This window comes from Lepidochelys kempii, chromosome 14, assembly GCF_965140285.1.
Source record: "Lepidochelys kempii isolate rLepKem1 chromosome 14, rLepKem1.hap1, whole genome shotgun sequence".
Classification (NCBI taxonomy): domain Eukaryota; kingdom Metazoa; phylum Chordata; order Testudines; family Cheloniidae; genus Lepidochelys; species Lepidochelys kempii.
In genome coordinates, this window is record NC_136393.1 from 13,797,749 (window position 1) to 13,818,402 (window position 20,654).

At 49.0% G+C, this 20,654-nt stretch overlaps 1 protein-coding gene across 1 annotated transcript in view; it reads right to left on the reverse strand.

Moving 5' to 3' along the window:
* Window positions 1–20,098, reverse strand: part of ACSF2 (acyl-CoA synthetase family member 2) — a 54,496-nt gene extending 34,398 nt beyond the window's left edge. Inside the window, exons 1-6 of the mRNA XM_073311378.1 lie at window positions 19,872–20,098; window positions 7,628–7,823; window positions 5,957–6,085; window positions 4,856–4,909; window positions 889–1,007; window positions 171–333 (exon numbers count right to left, since the gene is read on the reverse strand). Coding sequence (XP_073167479.1) covers window positions 171–333; window positions 889–1,007; window positions 4,856–4,909; window positions 5,957–6,085; window positions 7,628–7,823; window positions 19,872–19,963 — 753 coding nt within the window. The 5' untranslated portion in view covers window positions 19,964–20,098. The remainder of the gene's footprint in view (window positions 1–170; window positions 334–888; window positions 1,008–4,855; window positions 4,910–5,956; window positions 6,086–7,627; window positions 7,824–19,871) is intronic.
* Window positions 20,099–20,654: the final 556 nt, after the last annotated feature.

Below are 20,654 nucleotides of genomic sequence, written 5' to 3' on the forward strand. Positions count from 1 at the left end.
GGGAAAAATCCCAGATGACCTCCTAAAGCCTATTCTGAAAGGGCCAGGGAAGATGGGACAGTATCCACCCCAAGTGGCCAGGTGTCAAAGGGAGCAGCCTGCTTAGCACTGGCCAGAGGGGTCACTGGATCTGGTGTCCATTGCAGGGCAGAGCAGCGTGCGGTACCTACAGAAGTGAACTGGATGTTGACGGGCTCGTTGCAGGACAGAGTCTGCTGGACATCTCGTAACTGCTTCATATGGCTGCTGTCCCCAGCCTGCATCACCTCGCTCATCTGGAACGCGCCAGGCAGCTTGGAGTCTAAGGTGATTACAACTGATAGGTCTGGCAGCCTGAGACAAAGAAAAATACAGTCAGCAACAGCAGAGTCAGGAGGACAGACTGCCTTGGTGCTTGTGTTCTGCTAGGGATTAACCCCTGGGATGGGCCCAAAGGCCCCTGTATCGCCTGGACACAGGAAGCAGGAGCTGATTAAGGTAGCTCACAGGGGTAATGCCATACTGGACTCTTCTTCCTTTCTCCTCTTTGGAATGCAGGTTACGTGGGAGGAGCTGTGTGTAACACAGGGCACTCAGCTCCAGCCCAGGTGGGTCTAAGCGAGATCTCCTGTTTGCTGGGGAAGGATAATGGCTGATTCCCAACTGGGACAGGATGCGGGTCCCAGATGTTATCAGCCACTGATCTGGGGTCTATTTGGTGCTCAGATAACAGGGTGATGGGTGCAACAGGGTATAAAAGCCTAGACAGAGATATTTGTGTAGGACCTCTTTTCCCCTGGGATTATCCACCAGGCTCAATAGTAGGTTTGTCACCCTGCAAGTGTGAGGACCCAGTGCAGGGCACAGCCCTGGGGGATTGCAAGAGGATCTCTGGTGTTTCTCACTCACCTCTTGCTCTTTATTCCCCCTGGACTGGATTTCTCTAGTTCAGGACAAGTTTGCTTCAGGATCTCATAGTATCTCTGGGTTTTAAACTGAGTGGGGAACACCAGGGCCTTACAACCAACCTGTGTGGGGAGAAAGAGGGAAGTCAGGCTGCAGTGACACCTGCTGCCCAGGGAGTAATGAACAGTCCCTGGAAACCTGACAGCAGGGCACTTGCATTCACTGCTAATGGAAAACCACCACACACACCCTGAGAAACCAAAAGGCAGGAGTTAAACCTTAACACTACCTGGGGCTCTTCCCAGGACTTGTTTGGCTATGAGTGTGTCTTACAACAGCCTCTGTCTAGACTGAGCTTTCAAACCATGTTAGCCCCTTCCTAGAAGGAACCATCCTGTAAGATGGCTTAGAAGCTGGGGCTGGGGACAGCTCCTACACCACACCAGGAGACATTTAAGGAGTCCAACCCTCCTCGTGCCTTGCTGCGACCATGAGCAACCCTGTTTCCCAGCAGAACAGTGACCCCGAGATCCCAGGCTCACATCCACCTGCAGCGTTGGGTTTAATGTTCAGCATTCTAACATTTTGCCCAGAGCGGACATCCCTGGTGTAGGCAGGTGCAATTCCACAGACTTCAGCTGGGCTACACCTGCTTACACCAGGCCTGAATTTGGCCCAGAGTTAATAAATTGTATGTTCCATTTAACATACCATTTCTGAATCTGATGCTGGCAGGAACAGCCTTCCTGAAGGCGACCCTGCCAGTGAGGGAGCCAGCGTCAGATTGAAAGCCAGTTTACATCCGATTTTAGTATTGGGTTGACAGAGCTTAAAAATGGTCCTGTTTCCCCAGCCGGGACTAGATTCCCCCCTCACTTCCACGGCTTACACTCTCCTGTCGCCCCACTGACTTCAGCGGTGCTGCTCCTGACTGAGACAGATGTATGTGTGAGAGGAGGCTCAAACCCGTACAGCCACATTGTCAAAGCAGGGAGCAGCGGATGTGCCCAGGAGCATGCAGCTGCACTGCTGTCACATGCTGATCTGCATGTGCAGCTGTGGGTTTCTGTTGCTTCCTGGGCCCTTTGCATTGTGCTGAAACTCTGCAGTTCCTTTTCCGATTCGCTTGAAAACAGGACAAATGTTACCTGTCACCCCAACCTCACCACGTTAAGAGGAGGCCAAGACATGCCAGTTTTAACCAAGAAATTATTTGCATGTACTCTGTGATTTGCAATGGGAGAGAGCAACAATTGCTTTCACTTTCAGACAGGAATCCACCAGAGACCTCATCTATACAAGGAAGTCTGGGGCTTTGTAACTCGGGGTATGTCTACACAGTAAAGAAAAACCCATGGCTGGCCCACGCCAGCTGACTCAGGCTGGTGGTGTAGGTAGACTGCTTGAGCTCTGGGATGCTCCCTCTCCACAGGGTCCTAGAGCCCTTGCCCCAGCCTAAGCCTGGAAGTCTACAAAGCAATGAAACATCCCCACAGCCTGAGCAGGCCAGCCATGGGTGTCTAGTTGCTGTGTAGACATAGCCTTTAACTCCAGGGACACCATGATCAGGGTCCATTTGTCAGGGATAGACAATTCAAGCCACAATACTATTCTGAAAACTCCAAAGCACCTTGTCTGTAAAGGTAGCTATGTGAGGAGAGGAGATGCTGCAGGAGGGCCCCTCTTAACAGACACGGCAACATCAGCAGTAGATCTTTCTGTAAAGGATCTGCACTGGGAAAGCCATGATCTGTTTGTATTTAAAAAGTTCTGGAAATCTGGTGCAGGGAAATGATCGAAGGGAGGAGCAGTTTGGAAAATTGGCTATTTATTATTGTGTGCTGGAGGGAATTATTCTGCAGTGGCAGGAAAAGGATGAGGCTACTGATGGGTTCTGTGATGAATCTATTTGGATAGTCCAAGCCCGTGAGGGAAGGATTTTTGTTTTGCAGATTTCCATTAACAAACAGCAGCAATCTAAGGAGAGACAAGGCACTGGCAGAAGATGAGGACAGGCAGACAGCCTTAATGTCAAAGCTACAAAGAACAGCCATAAATACCAGGGAACCGTTTCTCCTGCCACAGGATACAAGCGACTCCCATTGAAGTCAAGAGGGCATTTTCTGCTCCGCGCCACCCCTTTGTAAATCCAGATGGATTCCACTGACCCTAATGGAGTCGTTCTGAATTTACACCAGTGTAAATGAGAGCAGAGTCTGACCCAAGGAGACCAAGATAAAAACAAAAGCCAAATCCTGGAGGAGGAAAGAGAAGCTACTGTTGTCCCTACAGAGCTAATCAGAATGGAAAGCACAAACAAAGCCAGGAGTGGCACAGACAGATGATACAAATAACAGCTGCAGTGAGGCTATGAAAACCCTCCGGTGCCAACACTCAAAGCTAACACAGGCCCCAGAATCCAAGCTCTAGAGACCACCTTTCATTCCTCTCTAAATGCAGCTATCTGTTCCCACCCCTCTGCTCAGGGTGGGCACTAAGGAAACTTTGGGGCAGGAACAGACAACCGTTTGGAAAAGTTCTGTCTGACTCTGAAAAGGGGAAGCCACGTTGGTGAGTTTACACACCAGATTTAACAGGATGACAACTTGAGCGACCAAACTGCAGCACAGGAGCTGACCGTCCACGGCACTGAGGTGGAAGAAAGATCACCCAGTGCTGCTGTAAATTCTCCATTTCAATCTTCTGATGGCATAGGGGATGGACTGGGAAAATCCAGACTGGCATTTTGGTTCCACCTCCTATTGTACTTGGGTTTTAGATTCCCAAACTGAACAAGTTAGAACAGAAGCGCAAGTGGCCCCTTGATCCAGGAAGGATTAATTTTATTCATAAAATATTCAATAGCTTTAATCCCTCATTATTGGGGATTAGAAACCAGAACATCTTAGCCACTAATCGTTCCCTTGCATGCTATCATGCAGAGCTAAGGAAGAGTCCCATGTAGCTCTGGAACCAAGGCAGGCATGTGGGGACTTGAAGCATAGTAGCATGGGAACAGAACATAAAACGTGCGGACAGATGTATAAGAGCCAAGCCAGACTGAGCATAGCCCTGGAAAATACACGGTTGGGAGCAAACCTGCAGTGATGGAGGAGGCTGGCACCTCCAGAAGATTTTCCCCTCTCTGGTTTCAAGGGATTAAATCCTGGCCCCATTGCAGTCAATGGGAGTTCTGCCATTGACTTTAATGGAGCCAGGATTTCACCCTATGATTCTACCATGCCTAACCACTGCCACCGTACACACAGAACTAACAGCCCAGCAAGGCTCAAACAAGGGAAGTTCACAGGGGATTCCAGAGTCGGCGGGGCTCCTGCAGTTATTGACAGGGGCCTACTGACAGGGGCAGAGTCAGTGGGATCAGCAGCTGCTTCGTGTTTTCACATTGGCAGAAGCCCAAGAGTGCAGACAGGTGTTAGCTCCCGAGGGCCGGCTGAAGCAGAACTGGCTCTCACCCTGCAGTCACCCCAGCACACAGCTTCTGAATGGATCTGTCACTCCCAATGCTTTATTGTCCAAGATGAGTAGAACCAACCCTATGCTGGACCCTCGGCACCTGCGTGGTTTCCTCAGCACCAGTCTAGAACCGGCGGCTGGAGACAGAGGGGATGGGACGGGATGCAGGAATCTCTTTGTGGAACAGGTGGGAGGGTAACACAGGGAACAATAATGGAGGAGATTTACTTCTAGGCATTCACACTCAATAGGGCCAATTGCTGCACCGTGGGGCCCCCTGTATACGTGGCCACATGGCCCACACCAGCCCTGTTCACACAGGCTGCCCCAGAAAGATGTTTTTCTGCTGCCTGCATTTCCCAAGTGCCCTCCCTGATCAGAAGTTCTGTTGCCGGTGCAGTTCCCACGGTTACCCTCTGCCTTTAACATCTCCCTGTTTCAAAGCATTTGCGGACAGAATCAAGTGGTGTTACCCGTAAGTGGCCTACAGTACCTTCTTGATCACAAACTCCAGCTCCTGGGCCTGATATGCAGGGTTCACAGACACCTAGAATGGGGAAGAGACAGGAGAATTAATCAAGGCTCTGAAAAAGCCTCAAAGACCCCGTCTTTGCTTTGGAGGAAAAAAAACTCAATGAAAACACACTTGCAGCTTCTTCCTTGTATAGGACAACCAGGATTAGGATAACAACCCAAATTTCATGTTAACCAGGGAAGCCCATTTATCCCCATTTTTACATATAGGGCCTGGAAGTAAAATGACTCTCACAAGGTCAAATGACAAGTCAACAGCAAATCTGGAAATAAAATCCAGGCCCCCTGACTCCTAGCTCATGCTCAGCCCACTACACCATAGTAATTCACATTTCTAGGGACAACCAAAATCCTTTCTGGATAACACAAAGAGTGAAAACTTCACTATCGCATATAGCACACCATAGAAGAAGTTTTGGCCCCCAATGCTGAGCTGAGCCATCAAATTTAGACTTTTGGTAGCCCACTAAGTTAAACCCATCTATTTACCCTGTCTAACATTATATCTTTTGAGTGCCACCACAGCGGGTGATGCTGTACAAAACTTCCAGGAAGACACACTGCAGGCCTTGCCCCATCATGTCTTATGATGTAAACAAGACAAAGCCCTAATGGTGCTATCGGTGACGGCTGAATCTCAAGGGCGGGTGGGGCAGACATCTTAGCATATATATTTTTAAAAGGTCACTTTCTGCAAAGGATTTTCATCCAGAGGCACCACAGAAAGTATTAAGGGGGATTTTAATACTGGTTGGTTATTTGGGGGCACCAGGAATAGATATAAAAATGCATAGCCCCCCTATACATTCCCTCATGCCATCAACACTTGTAAATTATGTCCCAGGGAGGCTGGTCTCACCGGCTTGACGTTTTGCTTTTCTGGGTAATGGAGGGTCAGACTAACGAGAACTGAATGGACCTTGCATGACATCTGCTCCCATTCTTCACCTCAGTTCCCTTACCCAGCACATTATTCAATTTCTCCAAGATCTCCAGGCTTCCCCTTTGTCTCCCCCTCACCCTAAAAAATCCAGACACCTAGACAGACAAGTCTCCTTACCAGGATGATTCCTGCCTGGGCTGTTGCAAATTGCATTAGAACCCACTCATACTTGTTGGGACCCCACATGCCCAGCCGATCTCCCTTCTTCAAGCCAATAGCCAGAAGTCCAGCTGCTGCCTGGTCCACCTGCAAAACACATACGACACCAGATCGGGAGAGAGGCCACCTCGCAGGGTGCATCAGGGCATTTCAATCTCTTGCATGCTAACTTGAAGGCAGCTGAGCTTCATTTTAGCCCCAGTTTAGGAAACTGAAATCAAGCGTTATGCAGCACTACTGCACAGTCTGGCAGCTTATTGCTTGGCGCTGTTCGTTTTATAAACAGCCATGCCTAGTGGACTTACAAAGAACAGATCACCCACACTTATCCGGTGACTGATGGCACGTGAGGCACAAACTCAGCTGTACAAAGGCAGCTGGGAATCTGGTATATTGGACATGTGCAGCCAAGGCCTATGCACCCTGTAACTCCTACATAGGCCCTCAAAATAGGACTTAGATAGTGCTGCTGGATCCATGTACAGGGTGAATTTTAATCACACGGGCCTTATTGCTTACTTCTGAAATAATTTGGATTAAGAACGCAATTTAATGAGAAGTCTGACCCGTCTCATGTTTGAACCCTATCCACATGAGTCAAAACCCAGGCATTATATTAAAGATCATCATTTATCTTGCATAATGGCAAATGCGTTTCAGGTGGGGTTGGACATACACTGTCCAACATCCTCAGTAATGTTTCATTAACTTTCTGACATTCTCTCCTTCTAGTGTTAACAGATGAGCTGGATTTCAGTCCACACAACTGCTTATAAAATCTCTTTGTAGGGTTCTTTGTTTAAGAAATGGGTATTTTCCAGATGAGTCAGTAAATATTTTAAAAATTAGTGAGTTCTGCGAACAGGGTTTATTCTTGTAAATTAACAAAACTCTAGCAAATCTATAAAAAGCAACACGTGAACACCTTGGATTATCAAGACCATCCATCACATCTAGGATCATACAGCAAATCTAGTGGAAATTCCCTTCCCATTTACAGATGTAATATTGTATGCATATTCAGAATGCCCATTCATACATATTATTATAAACAGGGCCAAGTCCTGTAGTCTTTACTCAGGCAAAACTCTGACTGATTTTAATGAGAATTTTACTTGCGTAACAACTAGGAAGCTACAGGTGCTCAGTACCTCTGAAAATCAAGTCACACTGATTTCAATGGGATTTGAATTAGACTTCAGGACTTGGCCCAAGATAAAATCAGAGAGAGAGAGAACCACTTCCTAAATGCAGTAATGCAATCTAGAACGTGCATTTACTGCATTACGCATGAGTACTTCCTCTGTGCACTGCCCTCTCCCTTTGCTCTCATGCCTTACAGAGCAGCTCATGAAGATAGGGTAAGCATACATGCGCACACACACACCTGATCACGCACATCAGATGGTAAATCAACATGTAGCTTTGCTATGTATTCAGAGCCAGGATCAGAATCCAAACCAAACCAGCCCAAGCTCTGTTTTCAATCCAGGGACGAAATCACTTTTTTTCATTTCTCCGATGGGTTGATCAAGCCACCCGCTCATACTGCGATTTGGCTGGATTGCAAATTCTCAAGGGTGGTGAGCTGAAGGACTGGACTCTGTAACAGACAAGTTGGCCACTCACTTCTTGTATGAATTGGGCAAATGTCTTCCGAACCCCATCTCGACAGAACACCAGGGCCTCGCGGTCTGGAAACCGATGGGCTGTCTCCTCCAGGCACTGACCCACAGTTTTGGTGAGCAGTGGAATGGTTGTGGTCCCTTGGATGTAGCTGTTGGTTGCTATTGGTGTGACGGGGTTCGTATTTATGTGCAGGGCACTGTAAAAGAAAAGACGAAGATCAACAACAGCTGGGAGACAGACAGTCACCAGTAAGGTCTCCCTTGTGATACTCAACTCACGAAGCACTCCCTAGGCTACTGCCCTTCCTTCTTTTGGATTCATCTTATACTCACATTGGCTTCACTGCACTATAATGTAGCTACAAAAGATTTACAGGTCATGTGGCTCTCAATCCCAACAAGACAGAGGTCTGGTCACTAGAGTGGTTTTGGATATATGGTGTGGTGCTCTGTCCCATCTAGTGGCACCGAGACTACTTAGAGAGAGATTAATGAGTATGGTCTACAGCCTTAGCTAACGGCCTTATGGCTTTTAGCTCATGAAGCAGAGGCTCATGCACTAAGCTCCAGAGGTTCTATCCCGCCCACTGACAACCGGGGTCTGTCGGTGTTACATATAGTACAACAGGGCTACTAGAGCACTGGACCACAACTATCTAGCTATGGTACTTCTATCGCCCTCATTAACATCCTTTCTGAGAACCTCACACTCTAATGTATTTGTCCTCCCAACATCTTTGTGAGGTAGGGAAGTGCTGTATGTGACAGACTTCCTGGGCAAACTTTATCGAATTAAGTGTATGTATCATTGTGGGCCAGGGATTGTATGTATTTCCCTGAGAGAGGGTGACCATAGCCCATCCAGAAACTAAGAACAGTGTGTGTAGTTGTGGGGGTGATTTAAGCAAATTCACTCAGGCTGTAACACTTTGCAAGAGGTCCCACCACCCAGAGAGGTTCACATATACTGATTCAAACAGGATTCTTTTGAGACCACCGGACAACAAAAGGACTTTTCGAACAATAAGCAACGTTTAAACTGACTCCGGGCCCGCTTCTGGATCCAGCAAACAGACAGCACCTTCTGTCCAAGGGAGGCAATCCCCAATCCTTTCTGAGACAGGTTGGAAGGACTTGACCTATTCCTGGGGGCACTTGTTCTGAGCTAACAGCTGTTATGAACTTGTGACCACAGGGAAAAAACCCTGGTGGGGTCTGAAGGTCTGGTCACCTGCCAGAGCCCTTGTTGGGGCTGGGGTGATCTCTGCTCAGCTTATCAGAACATGTGTGGGTTCTTTCATTGTTTGTAATGTTTTCTATTTGCTGTTTTCACCTTACCAACCAATGTACTTGCTTAGAAAGGGCTTTGTGTAACTTATATGGTGGGCAATGATGCTGTTTATAGCCTCCAAGGAGAAGGCAAAGCAGGCCTGCTGAGGCAGTCTGACTTGATGGGGAATTCACAGGGTAGACAGTGGACTGTTCAGCCTGGAAAAACCCTGATCTGGAGGGAGAGAGGCACGTGTTTCTGCCCAAGAGAAGTGATGGCAGAGAGCCAGAAACCTGAGCATAAGTGCCCTGGGTGGACCATAGAGGGGGAATATAGGTGCAGTTGCCCTGAATTGTGACACTGTTCCCATTTTACAGATGGGAAACCGAGGCCCAGGGAGGCTAAGTGACTTGCCCAAGATCACACAAGAAGTCTGTGGCATAGCAAAGATCTGAACTCAGCCTGATTTACCAGAGTGCAGACAAGTATGTTTGCTCTCAATTCTACCTGAAAGAATGAAGTACCTGAGTGAGCAGAAGGAAAGAGAAGATAGAGAGGCTGCTAACTGTGCGTGCAAGAAAGGGGGTGGGGGGAGAGAAAGCATCAGAACAAAGTTACATTTTCAATCTTTCATGGCAAAGACGGAATCCCTTAAAACAAGCAGTCTGAGAGGTTAAATTCCCCAGTCATTTGAAACCAAGACACCCGTGTCAGTTGGCAGGCTGACGCAGCCCCAGCATAATTCAGGTACAAGCAGGTTTCCTCAACAGATAACTCACCAAGCCCTCAGCTGGTGCACATGGGAGCAGTTCCATTCCAGTGAACAGAGCTGTACTGATTTACACCAGCTGAGGGTCTGACTCAATGTTTATAGCCAGAATTAACGCAAATTAACCTAGGCTAAAGTAACAGGAAATGCCTCCTCCTGGGCTCCAGGCAGGGTAGGCAAGCTCCACCATCTGTCTCTCAAGCAGCTTCCTCTGAGCACCTGTGGAAGAGGAGGGCATGTTCACCAGGGAGCAGGCCGGGCCCCTGCAATCTGTCACAGTCAACGCAGAACAAGAGTTCCGAAGGCCAGCTGTGCACTGTCCGTACAGAAGGCGTGCGGGTACCCAGGTGGGCCACAGTTTTTATTGCTCTGATACAACAGCCGGAGCTTGTTTAATGCATTCCTCCCAGCTGACCTGGAACCAGACTCTGGATAGCTTTTGAGGCAATAAAGATACTTTCCACCCTCCAGAGACAGAGGGGAGAGGAATGGGTCAGAGTTACAGGGAAAGGTCCTTCTCCCCATCCCCTTACAAGTAAACATCACAGTAGGTTGTGTCCTCCCTAGTCATTAAAAGGTACCTGGATATTACAGCAATTGGAGCTATAAAAGCGTCTAAGATGGACACATACCCTACCCTCAATTTCCAACTTACTTGCTAGGTCCCTGTCACAGTAAACTTCCCTCTAGTAAAAACCCCTGGACCCAGTTTCCCCCAGAGCCAATCAATGGAGCTCCTTCAGCCAAAAGCAACCATGGGTTTTATGACACTGAATGCATCCGATGAAGTGGGCTGTAGCTCACGAAACCTTAGGCTCAAATAAATTTGTTAGTCTCTAAGGTGCCACGAGGCCTCCTGTTCTTCTTTCATGGGTTTTATGTCGCCTCCATGTCTGACTGCCCATCTTTATATGTGTGATTTTCAGAGTTGGGGGATACCTACACTGCCATCAGAGGTGTGACCGCACCACGCCTAGATGTATGCAAGCTAGCTCCGACTTCACTAGCTCAAACCAAGCAGCTAGCTCTTGCTGCTGTTAATACATAGCCAGGGTCCCAGGCAGGCTTGTGCAGCCCCTGCTCCCACAGCTTCACTGCTTCTGTTATTGGAGTGAGCTAGAGCAAAGCTAGGCTGGGTACATCCACCAGCGCGCATGCACAGCTCCAGCCAAAACCAACGGGAGCTGGGGCACTCAGCACCACTGAAAATCAGGTCCTTGGTGTCTCAAGACAGAAGTATCCAAAAATTAAGAGGATACTCTTGAAAATGTAGAGATAGGCCTGGGAGGGACCTCCCGGCAGCGAGACTCCCTTACATAACCCATCCCAACTCCACAGGATGATCCACTTCCAGCCACGGCGTGCCTAGCCCTGCTTGCTTAGAGCTTGAAATCTAAACGGTGGTTTCCCCCAGGGCAGGACACTGTGCTAATCCTAAGCTATTGGACCAGCCCTAATGTTCTTTGCGCTGCAGATATTTCATCTGATACGCAAACTCTCTCAAAACGCTGCTGTTCACTTTGGACAGCTAATGCCCTCTGCCTTTTCCTGTGCAAAGCAGAGGGAAGATCTATCACTACTGAGTTGCCTGGGAAATGAAAAGGTGGAAATTGCCCTGAAGTTCTGGAACAAAAACCAAGAGTTTGTAGGAGAATCCCCTTATGTTGGATTAATTATAAGAGGTAAAAACTGATAAAAGAGAGACAAAGAGGGCTAAAATAAAGCCAGATAAAGACATAGCATCTCTCTCTCAAGAGGATTAAAAGGACAGAAGGTTTTAATTAGGCAGATTAAAAACTTTGTGCGGGGAATCAAACAAAGGGAGGCCACAAAAAAGTAGCAATCTCACATTATGATCTGTGTATATAACACCACAGATGTCAACAAGCTCAGGGAGAGGAGTGACAGGCCCCAAAGGACATATATAGTCTTGTAGCTAGCAACAACAAAGAGCAGGAGTTGCTGATCTTCTCAGCAGAGAGATCAGGAGGGAAGGCAGAGCCAAAGCAGCTGGCTGTAAAGACAGAGAGGAATGCTGCTGCAAGCATAGGGTAGCACGAAAGCAGGGGAACAGGAGGGCCTGGAGGAGGAATATAGGATGGGATGCCCAGCTGTAGGAGGAAACAAAACCTAAGCAGTAGTGGGCTGTGGAGAACACTGAAAGGGAGAATGAGGAGCTTGAACTTGATACTGAAGAAGAGAGGAAATGGTTCTTGGAGAGTGGGAGGGCAACAGGGCCAGAGCAGTGAAACAAGAAGTACTTGTGATGATTTTAACCCTTCCCGTGCAGTACACCACTGACAACCAGAACACCTTTCTTGATCAAAGGGTTGTAACACCACCATCAAGCTGTAACCCTTACAGATCCTTTGAGCCAACTCCACAGCCCTTCTCCCCACCCCACCACTGACCAGCACACAGCCACAACAATTCTTCTGGGCTGGCCAACCCAGCTCCACAGGGCTTGCAATCTTCACTTGGCCACTCCAGCTAGCCTGATTCCTCCGTTCCTCCTTTCCCATCTTCCGCCCCACCCCCCCAATCCCAGCCCACCCCCTTCCTGAATGAAAGAAAAATCAGGAGAGAAGGGGTTAATAAATAGTCAATGGGTTCATCAGCTTATGGGACTGTGAGGCATGCATACAGATTCCTTGTAAAACTTAAGGAGACCAATGTCTTTAATGAGACTTCTTCTTGGGGAGGAAAATAGATCAGACAGAGCTCAGATTTCCATTGTTTGAATCATGGGGCATCGCAAAAGCAATATTCTGCCCAGTATTTGTCTTTCACTGGTATAGAGGTATTCTCCTGCCTCTGAGAAAAAAAGAAAACCACCTCCCCCCAGCCCATTTCTAACCTAAAACATTGAGGGGCAAGTTCGGGCCTCTGATATGCTCACATTACTCCATACAACTGACTTTTATACGCGGGACATAACGAGAGGAGCATGGAAGGTGTGAGGGAGTGTGAGAGAGAAGGGAGCAAATGGAAGGGGATAAAGACAGGCCAACATTAGTATTAACTTTTATTGTTTGGAAACGGGGAGGCAGGGCATGTAAATAAACTAGGAGTGAGAGAAAAACAGAGTGAGCTGCAGGAGAGAGGTGGTTTTAGAGGGAGCTTTTATTTCCTAGAAAAATTCTCCCTCAGTCAAGGAAGCCAGGGTGCCCCTCTTCAGATAAACAGGAGAAACTGCTACAGTATTTCACGGCTAGACCACTGCTTCAACTAAAGAGCAGGTCACTGGCTGCTCAAAAGTCTTTATCACCGGATCGCAGCTCAGCAGCCTCAAGTAAATAATCCAGCTGCTAGGAGCAAAGCGATCCTAGCATTAGCACTGTTATTAGACTGACAAAGGACTGACTGGGCTGAACTCCATCCATCTAGGCACTTTTATGGCCCACTCTCACTTTAGCAGAGGTCCCTCCAGGCCAGGCTCGAGGAACACAGGGAGGCAATGTAGAGAAGCTTGCACTGAGGTGTTCGGTTGATACAGGACTTTAGTTTTGAAAACCAAACCTTAGTCCCACCCACTGCGGTAAAGGGCAAAGTGATCATGGGCTTTAGTGGGAGCAGAACTTGATCCTTATGGCTTCATATTCTTCTTGACTTCTGTTGTTCTGGGAGTGCCCGCTTCTTGCCTACGCACAGCATTCACTTGCAGAGATTTAGATGGAAAGGAGAGACTGGCATGATCAGGCAGCCACTGCTGGACAGGTTATACAAGAGTCCCCTGCCGAGCGCCCGCAACTCCGTTGAAGACACCTGGGAATTGAGGCTCAGCACCTCCCAGGATCAGGTCTGAAAAGCGTGTGACGCCACCAAGCATTCCATCTCCTTTGCAGTTTCCATGGGGACTGGGCCTGAGGGAAGAGCTCTTAACTGGGGCAGGAGAACGGCCTGGCACATACTCCAGCATCATGTGGCTCAAAAGAAACAAAGAGAAGCTGAAGAAAGGAGAGGTGGTGAGGAAACCCGCCCAATCCAGTCCCTCCTGCCAAGTCACACCCCACAAAAGCGTTCCCCTGCCTGCAAGTGGTTAGTCTATCTTCTTTTAAACACCGTTCGTACTGGCTGCCCCGTTGCCTATTAAAGGGCGATGTGCTGGCCCTGCCCCATCATTTGGCACACTGCCTCCTTCAGGAGGGGTTAAAAAGTTCGGGCTTTATGTTCTTACCCTTCTATCCACTTTCGCCGTTTCTCCAGTTCTGCAAGGCAAACCTTGGTCCCACCAGAACGTCCAGAACGTCCCTCTGCGTGCTTGAGAATTTTCTCCATGGCATTAATCTGTTTGGGAATCTACAAGAGCCCCTCAGGTTGGCTTGATAAACTCTCTCATGGGGCGTTTAAGGGCCAGACCCTCCTCACTTGGTGAAAGCCACCATAGATAATTTAAACCACAAGAGGATCTGGCCCCAAGTCTTTATGGCAGCAACTTTCCCCTACCAAACAGGAGTGGTGAAAGATGACCAGATTATCACAAGGAAATCCTCCTGGAATGTTGCACTTGCTAAAAGACAGTCTGTCAGGTATGCCCAGAGCCTGAGAACATAGGGCAGTTGCAATAATTTTGTATTTTGAAGAGCTAGATGCAGGATCAAATTCTGTCTCCACTTCCTCCAAGTGTCTAACAACTGAGCACACTGTTCTCCTGGCTCATATCCATGTAGCTCATTTCATCTTCCAAGTGCTTCACAAACATTCATGCGTCCTGTCAACAACCTTCGGAGGGATTAGCCCCATTCTGCAGAGAAGGAAACTGAGGATGCAGAGGGGATATGCCCAACATTTTCAAAAGAGGCTACTTATTTTAGGTGCCCAACTCGAGACACCTCAAGTTCGATTTGCAGAAGGGCTGAGCACCCACATCTCAAATTTAAACTCAGCAGCCCTGAAATTAAGGCCCAAGTTATCATGTGTTGGGCACCCAAAAACTGAAGCACTCCAAATCACTATCACTTTTCCAACTTTGGCCCACATGACTTGCTCAAGGTGTCAGAGTCGCACCTGGGATCAGAAACCAGGACTTCCTGAATCTTTGCTTACCACTAAATAGAGGACACATCTATCTTAATCCAGCTGCCCACAAGCACTGCATGTTTTAGCCTCTCTGTGCCTGGCTAAAGCTGAAATGAAAGCAGTAGGAAAGGAAAGGGGCGGGGGGGGGGAAGAAGACCCCATTTGTTTTCATGCCTTATGAAGCTGATACAGAATCTTCTGTATAACATAGAATCCTGGTAGCTCTCATATTGCATGGGATGCTGACATTGAAAGAGACAAAACAAACGTGGTAAGTTAGTAGACTGTATTCCTGGTAGCTCCCAGCCTCCCTAAAAATGACCAAGGATTATACATATAGATCTTCCCCAACAGCTTGCGGCCAAGGAGGGAAAGAGTTACCAATCTGCCCATTAGAGAGAGACAAAAGGGATTTATACCCAGCTCATGTATCTGGAGTCCTTCTAAGCATCCGTCTTTCTAGAAAGAATGGAACTTTCCTCACAGCACAAGGACTCCACTAGAGAACAGAGGAACCCAAGGTGATAATGTTTGTTATCTTATCATTGTAGCATGTTCATTCCTTCTCCCCCGACTCTCCCCATAAGACTGGACAGGAAACCCTCTAGTCCAAATACAGACCTGTGCGAGCAACTGTAACACCACAGATTTCAGTGTAGGCTGAATTTGGCCCTCTCTTTTTTAATTGTTGCATAGAGCTTGGATGTTAAGGACAGGCAACGATCCTCAGAAAGTCATGGCAACTTTTATAACATTATGGGTATAGAGTTAGGAAACTGAAAGGGCGTGGAGGAGATAAATACGTCTCGGAGAGTAAACAACCTTGTTTAAGCTATGAAAAAATCAATAAAGAGAACAATCACTCTTGAGCATGGGCCACTCTATAAAAATGTTGATTGCCAAGGAGGCAGCATGCATTTGGGTCACTGATTGATCTTTTCCACAATTCTGGACCGAAGAAGGTTGGGCACCACTGGTACAAGGACTGAGTATGGGACTGGGGACTAGCAACTCCTGAGACCTAATCCTGGCTCTGATACCAAGTTACTGTGTGGCCCTGAACTAGACAGTCTAGTTTTTCCATCTGTGAAATTGGGACAGTACTTAGTCACCTACCTCATCGACATGTTTGGGGATGGACTGTTTGACATCTGAAGATGTAAAAACACTATAAGTGTATTGAATAGGAAGGACAACCTCGGGGCTGAAGATTGACAGCCAGAAAGTCGGGGTTCTGTTCCCAGCATTGCCCAGGCCCACAAATTGCTTTGTGATCCAGGGAAGTGTCATTTTCACATCTGTAAAATGGGAACAGTACTAGTTGCCTATCTCTCAGGGAGCTGTATGGATCACAAAGAGCTTAGGAAATGCTTTGAGATTATAGGATGGAAGGAACCGACATGCAAAGTATTAATCATCACTAATGCCACACGGAAATTACACATTCAGTCTCTATGCCCTCTGGCCAATGGTGAGTGCACCGTGCACTCTGAAAGAACATTTCCACAGGGAAGAGGTGAAAAGAAAGGCATAAGTTTTGGCAGGAAGTGTTCCAATCACCTTCCCCTAGCTTCTGTCAGGGCAGGAGACGCGAATGGACAGACTGCAGGTCTGATCCGCTATGGCTGTTCCCTAGCGGAGCAAAGGAATCTGAGAGCCAGGAGAGCAGAGTGGGCTGCCAAATGAAAGCACTCTCCCTGAAAGCACATATGTTGCCTAAGCAACAAATTCTGGTACCAAAACAGTTTCTGGTGTCAGATAAGGAGCCAAACTCAACAGCGGATCCGGCAAAGAGGATGGTCAGAACAGACTCTGCTGTCAGCACAGAGCACAGATGTATCAGAGACTTAGGGATGTTTGTTCGATGTCTGCACCAAGTAAAGAAAAGGCCCCACCTTTCCTCCTGCAGGAGCAGGGCAGCTAAATCTGAAAGTTCTCCACCCTGGTGGGAACAGGTGAAAAGCATGGTGCATACACAGGCACTCTCGGAGATGAGGAGGAGCTGCATGTATTTATCTCTGCACAGCCTCAGCCACCTCTCTACACTTGTTGATTCAAGATAATGTTAGGGAAAAAGGGTTCCCCTCCCGTCTAGGGTTAGGAGGGTTGCCTTCCCTGGACTTCTGTATTAGCAAAACAAAACACAGAGTCTTGGCTCTTTGATAAAGTGAGGCACTTTATTGCTAGCAAATACGACAGCTGAAGGGCTCACCAATTCCTTTTCAGAGGAAAATGGTGAAGCCCCGAACAAAGAACAGGGATGAGCTTTTATAGCTTGGTTCAACATACATTGTGATATCTCTTCCAGTTCGAACCGGTTAACCCAGTCTGTTTGAAGTTCTGGGGTAGGTACGAGCATGGAGGCTTATCTGTATAAGGAATTCTCTCCCCAAAAGCAGGGAGTGCAGGTTACACACAGTTCACATTCTTTCTATCTATAAACAAAGTAGAAAGGACAGATAAGCATAGAAAAAAGACAGCAGCGTAGCTTTACATGATTATAGGGTCGTTTTCTGGGTTTTTTTCCCTATCAATAAGTAGCCTTCTCTCTTGACCTCTAATATTGTCCCCTGGAGAAATTACCACAGAAAGGGAAACGGACTTGGTGCAGTGTGCATGGGCCCTGGGGAAGCAATGCATTTACGTCACCCTCAGCCCCCCCATGTGAGCACATGAGAGGGCTCTGGCTACACAACCACAAAGGTCATTATTCCCCTGTCTGGCATCCTCCCCTCTGCCTGTCTGGGTACCTCCTGAAGGCCAAGCGCACAATGGGGAAAGCTCATGAACTCCTCCCCAACCCAGTTTCCACCTGCTGTGGGGAGACTCCTTCCCCCCCTCGTCATAGCAGCTCATGACTGAGGCTCTAATGTACCTAAATTGCAATTTTTCGCAGGGTGGGGATGGGCAGGAAAATTCGCCCCGTTCTGCTGTTTCCTCATATCTTCCTCACTCTTAAAGTCAGACATTTCAGACAAACTCATCTTGAGTTTTACTTCCCAGAAACTAGTTTTGAACTAGAGGATTTTTAAACCAAGAATGGATATTCTTCTTAAAGATATTCTCCAGTGCAAACAGGAATTAATTTAGGGCAATCCTATGGCCTCTGTTATACAAGAGATCAGACTCTGGGATCCTAGTGGTCCCTTCTGGCTTTATAATCTATGCATCTAGGACTTGGAAGTTTCCTGAGCTTTAATGGAGCCTTCACATTCTAAATTCTGGTAGAATTTTGGCTTAAAGTTTCCATTGCCCCCTCCCTTCCCCACAACAAATCTGCTCTGAAGGGTTTCAGTAAGACACCCAAAGCCGCCCTTGAACCCAAACCTGCCCTTATAATTACAGTCCTGGGTTGGATTCCAGACCACAAGGGGACCTATCTCCCCATGCAGAGGCAGCTGTAATTTCATGAGAACAGTTTGTCAGGTTTTGTTGCCATTGAAGGCACCCCCAACCCCAGCCTGGTCTCTGAGCCACAGACGAACACCTCCCTCCTGGCCCCTATCTCTTGTTAAAAAAGAACAGGTAGAAATTATACAGTGAAAAAGAAAAGGGGTATTTCTTCCCATTTGCTGCTGGGATGAACCTTAATTTCAACTGCACTGCCGGGAATTCAACTGAGTTCATGAAAAAGCCACTCCCTTCCTGTAGGGCAGGTGGGATTTGAAAGCTCCATGACCGTAGCTACCTGCCCTTTCCCACCACCTACCCTAGAGCCAGCTTTAAGACCAAGCAAGATAAAGAACCATTTCCAGATCCGTAATACAGTAGTTTCATCTCCCAGGCAACTGTACAGGACCAACTCACCACCCAACACCCCATATAGCTTGGGGATCCACACATTGTAAGGTCACTTCCATCTAGGTCCCATGCTGCACCCCAGGGGGCTCCTGTTGAATAGCAAGGAGCAGCGACAGAGTCAAGCAAATCAAGTGCTGGGATCAGTAACACAGAAGGAGCTGGAGGAGCCACTTGAGAGGTTTTCACTTGATCGTCACCAAGAATACACGATGGGGAAGGAAAGATTGGATCTGGGGCAGGAGATTGCCCTGAGATGCCCTTGCTCCCTGTGAATTCCCCTGCGCCCAAAGTCACAGCCTCCAGCCAGTGCTTAAAGGGATCTGAAAAAAGTGTGGGTGGGGGACAGGGTCTAGCATAATCAGAGGGTAGCAAGTTTGGTAAAAAGAAAAGGAGGACTTGTGGTACCGTAGAGACTAACAAATGTATTTGAGCATCAGCTTTCATGAGCTACAGCTCACTTCATCGGATGCATGCAAGTTTGGTAAAGCAGAACGTAAAGTGGGCCCCTCACAGACCCAACTCAATTTAGAAAAAAAAAAAAAAAAAAGCCAGGTCTGTGATTCCTTACAAGCACCCCTTCCCCACTGTACACATGGCCTCCAGCCCCGCCATGGGGCTCCCAAGTTGTAGGGAACTGTCCAAGGGACTGACCACCACACACTGCTCTGGGGACACAGGGTGAGCTGGAGCCACGTTTCTCAGGGTGGATCATAGAATATCAGAGTTGGAAGGGACCTCAGGAGATCATCTAGTCCAACCCCCTGCTCAGAGCAGGACCAATCCCCAATTTTTGCTGCAGATTCCTAACTGGCTCCCTCAAGGATTGAGCTCACAACCCTGGGTTTAGCAGGCCAATGCTCAAACCACTGAGCTATCCCTCCGCCGGTCCCTGAGCTCTCCCTGACAGTTTAGGAAGGCAGCAAGCCGGTCCCTGGTATCAAACAGGTTGAGAACCACTGAGTTAGAAGAATCAAAGAGGGCTGAGGGCTGAAATACAGAGCAGGAGAACTTGGGCAGCAAATTAGCTGTTCTTCGCACCCCTCCCCTGGCATCTGCACCATCTTCCTCCTACCCCAATTAGCGCATGCCCCCCACCTACCTCCAAACTGCCCTTCTCCAGGCAACCTGCCCAACTACATCACCCCCCTGCACCTGCCCGCTACCCTTCCCAAACCGTGGGCATCTTCTTCACCGCTCTCCCTGCCCAAGCTGCCGGGGTCCCCGCCACTGCCCAGAACACCCCCAACTGCCACCTCTCCTGTCCCCCATGAGCCCCCCTCAGGCACCTGCCTCCCCCGCTAGCCCTGAACGACTCCTCCCCTCCCCCACTCCTTTGGCAACTCCCCTCCCTCCATCCCTGGGCCTCTGCCCCCCCCCGGGCTTTACCTGACCCGCTGAGCGCCCCGGAGCCCCGCCGGCTTCCCAAGGGCAGCCAGCACCTCCTGAGCCACCAGCTTCAGCCGGGCTGCGCTCGCCATGGCGGGGTAGGGCGCTGCGCCCCAGAGCCCAGCCCCACGCAAGCGGGGATGGCAGCCAGCGGCGGCTACTGGCAGGGCTGCAGCCCGAGAGTGAGTTTAGGGAGCGAGGACGGAGGAGGCGGGTAACGCTGCGAGTGCAGAACAGCCAAGAGCTTTGCCGAGCGAGGGGCGGAGCAGGCGCCGGGGTGCGCACAAGAAAGATCCGTGTTAAAGGAACTTCTGCAGGCGGGGTCCCGCCCCAGCGAGCTCCCACAGGTCGCCAGGCTGCCCCAGCCACTTCTGCAGGCAGGATCCCTCCCCAGTGAGCTCAGACAGGTCGCCAGGCTGCCTCAGCCACTTCTGCAGGCGGGACCCCTCCCCAGCGAGCTCCCACACCGCCCCAGGCTGCCCCAGCCACTTCTGCAAGCGGGGTCCCTCCCCAGAGAGCTCCCAGACTGCCCCAGCCACTTCTGCAAGCGGGGTCCCTCCCCAGAGAGCTCCCAGACTGCCCCAGCCACTTCTGCAAGCGGGGTCCCTCCCCAGAGAGCTCCCAGACTGCCCCAGCCACTTCTGCAAGCGGGGTCCCTCCCCAGAGAGCTCCCAGACTGCCCCAGCCACTTCTGCAAGCGGGGTCCCTCCCCAGAGAGCTCCCAGACTGCCCCAGCCACTTCTGCAAGCGGGGTCCCTCCCCAGCGAGCTCCCAGGCTGCCCC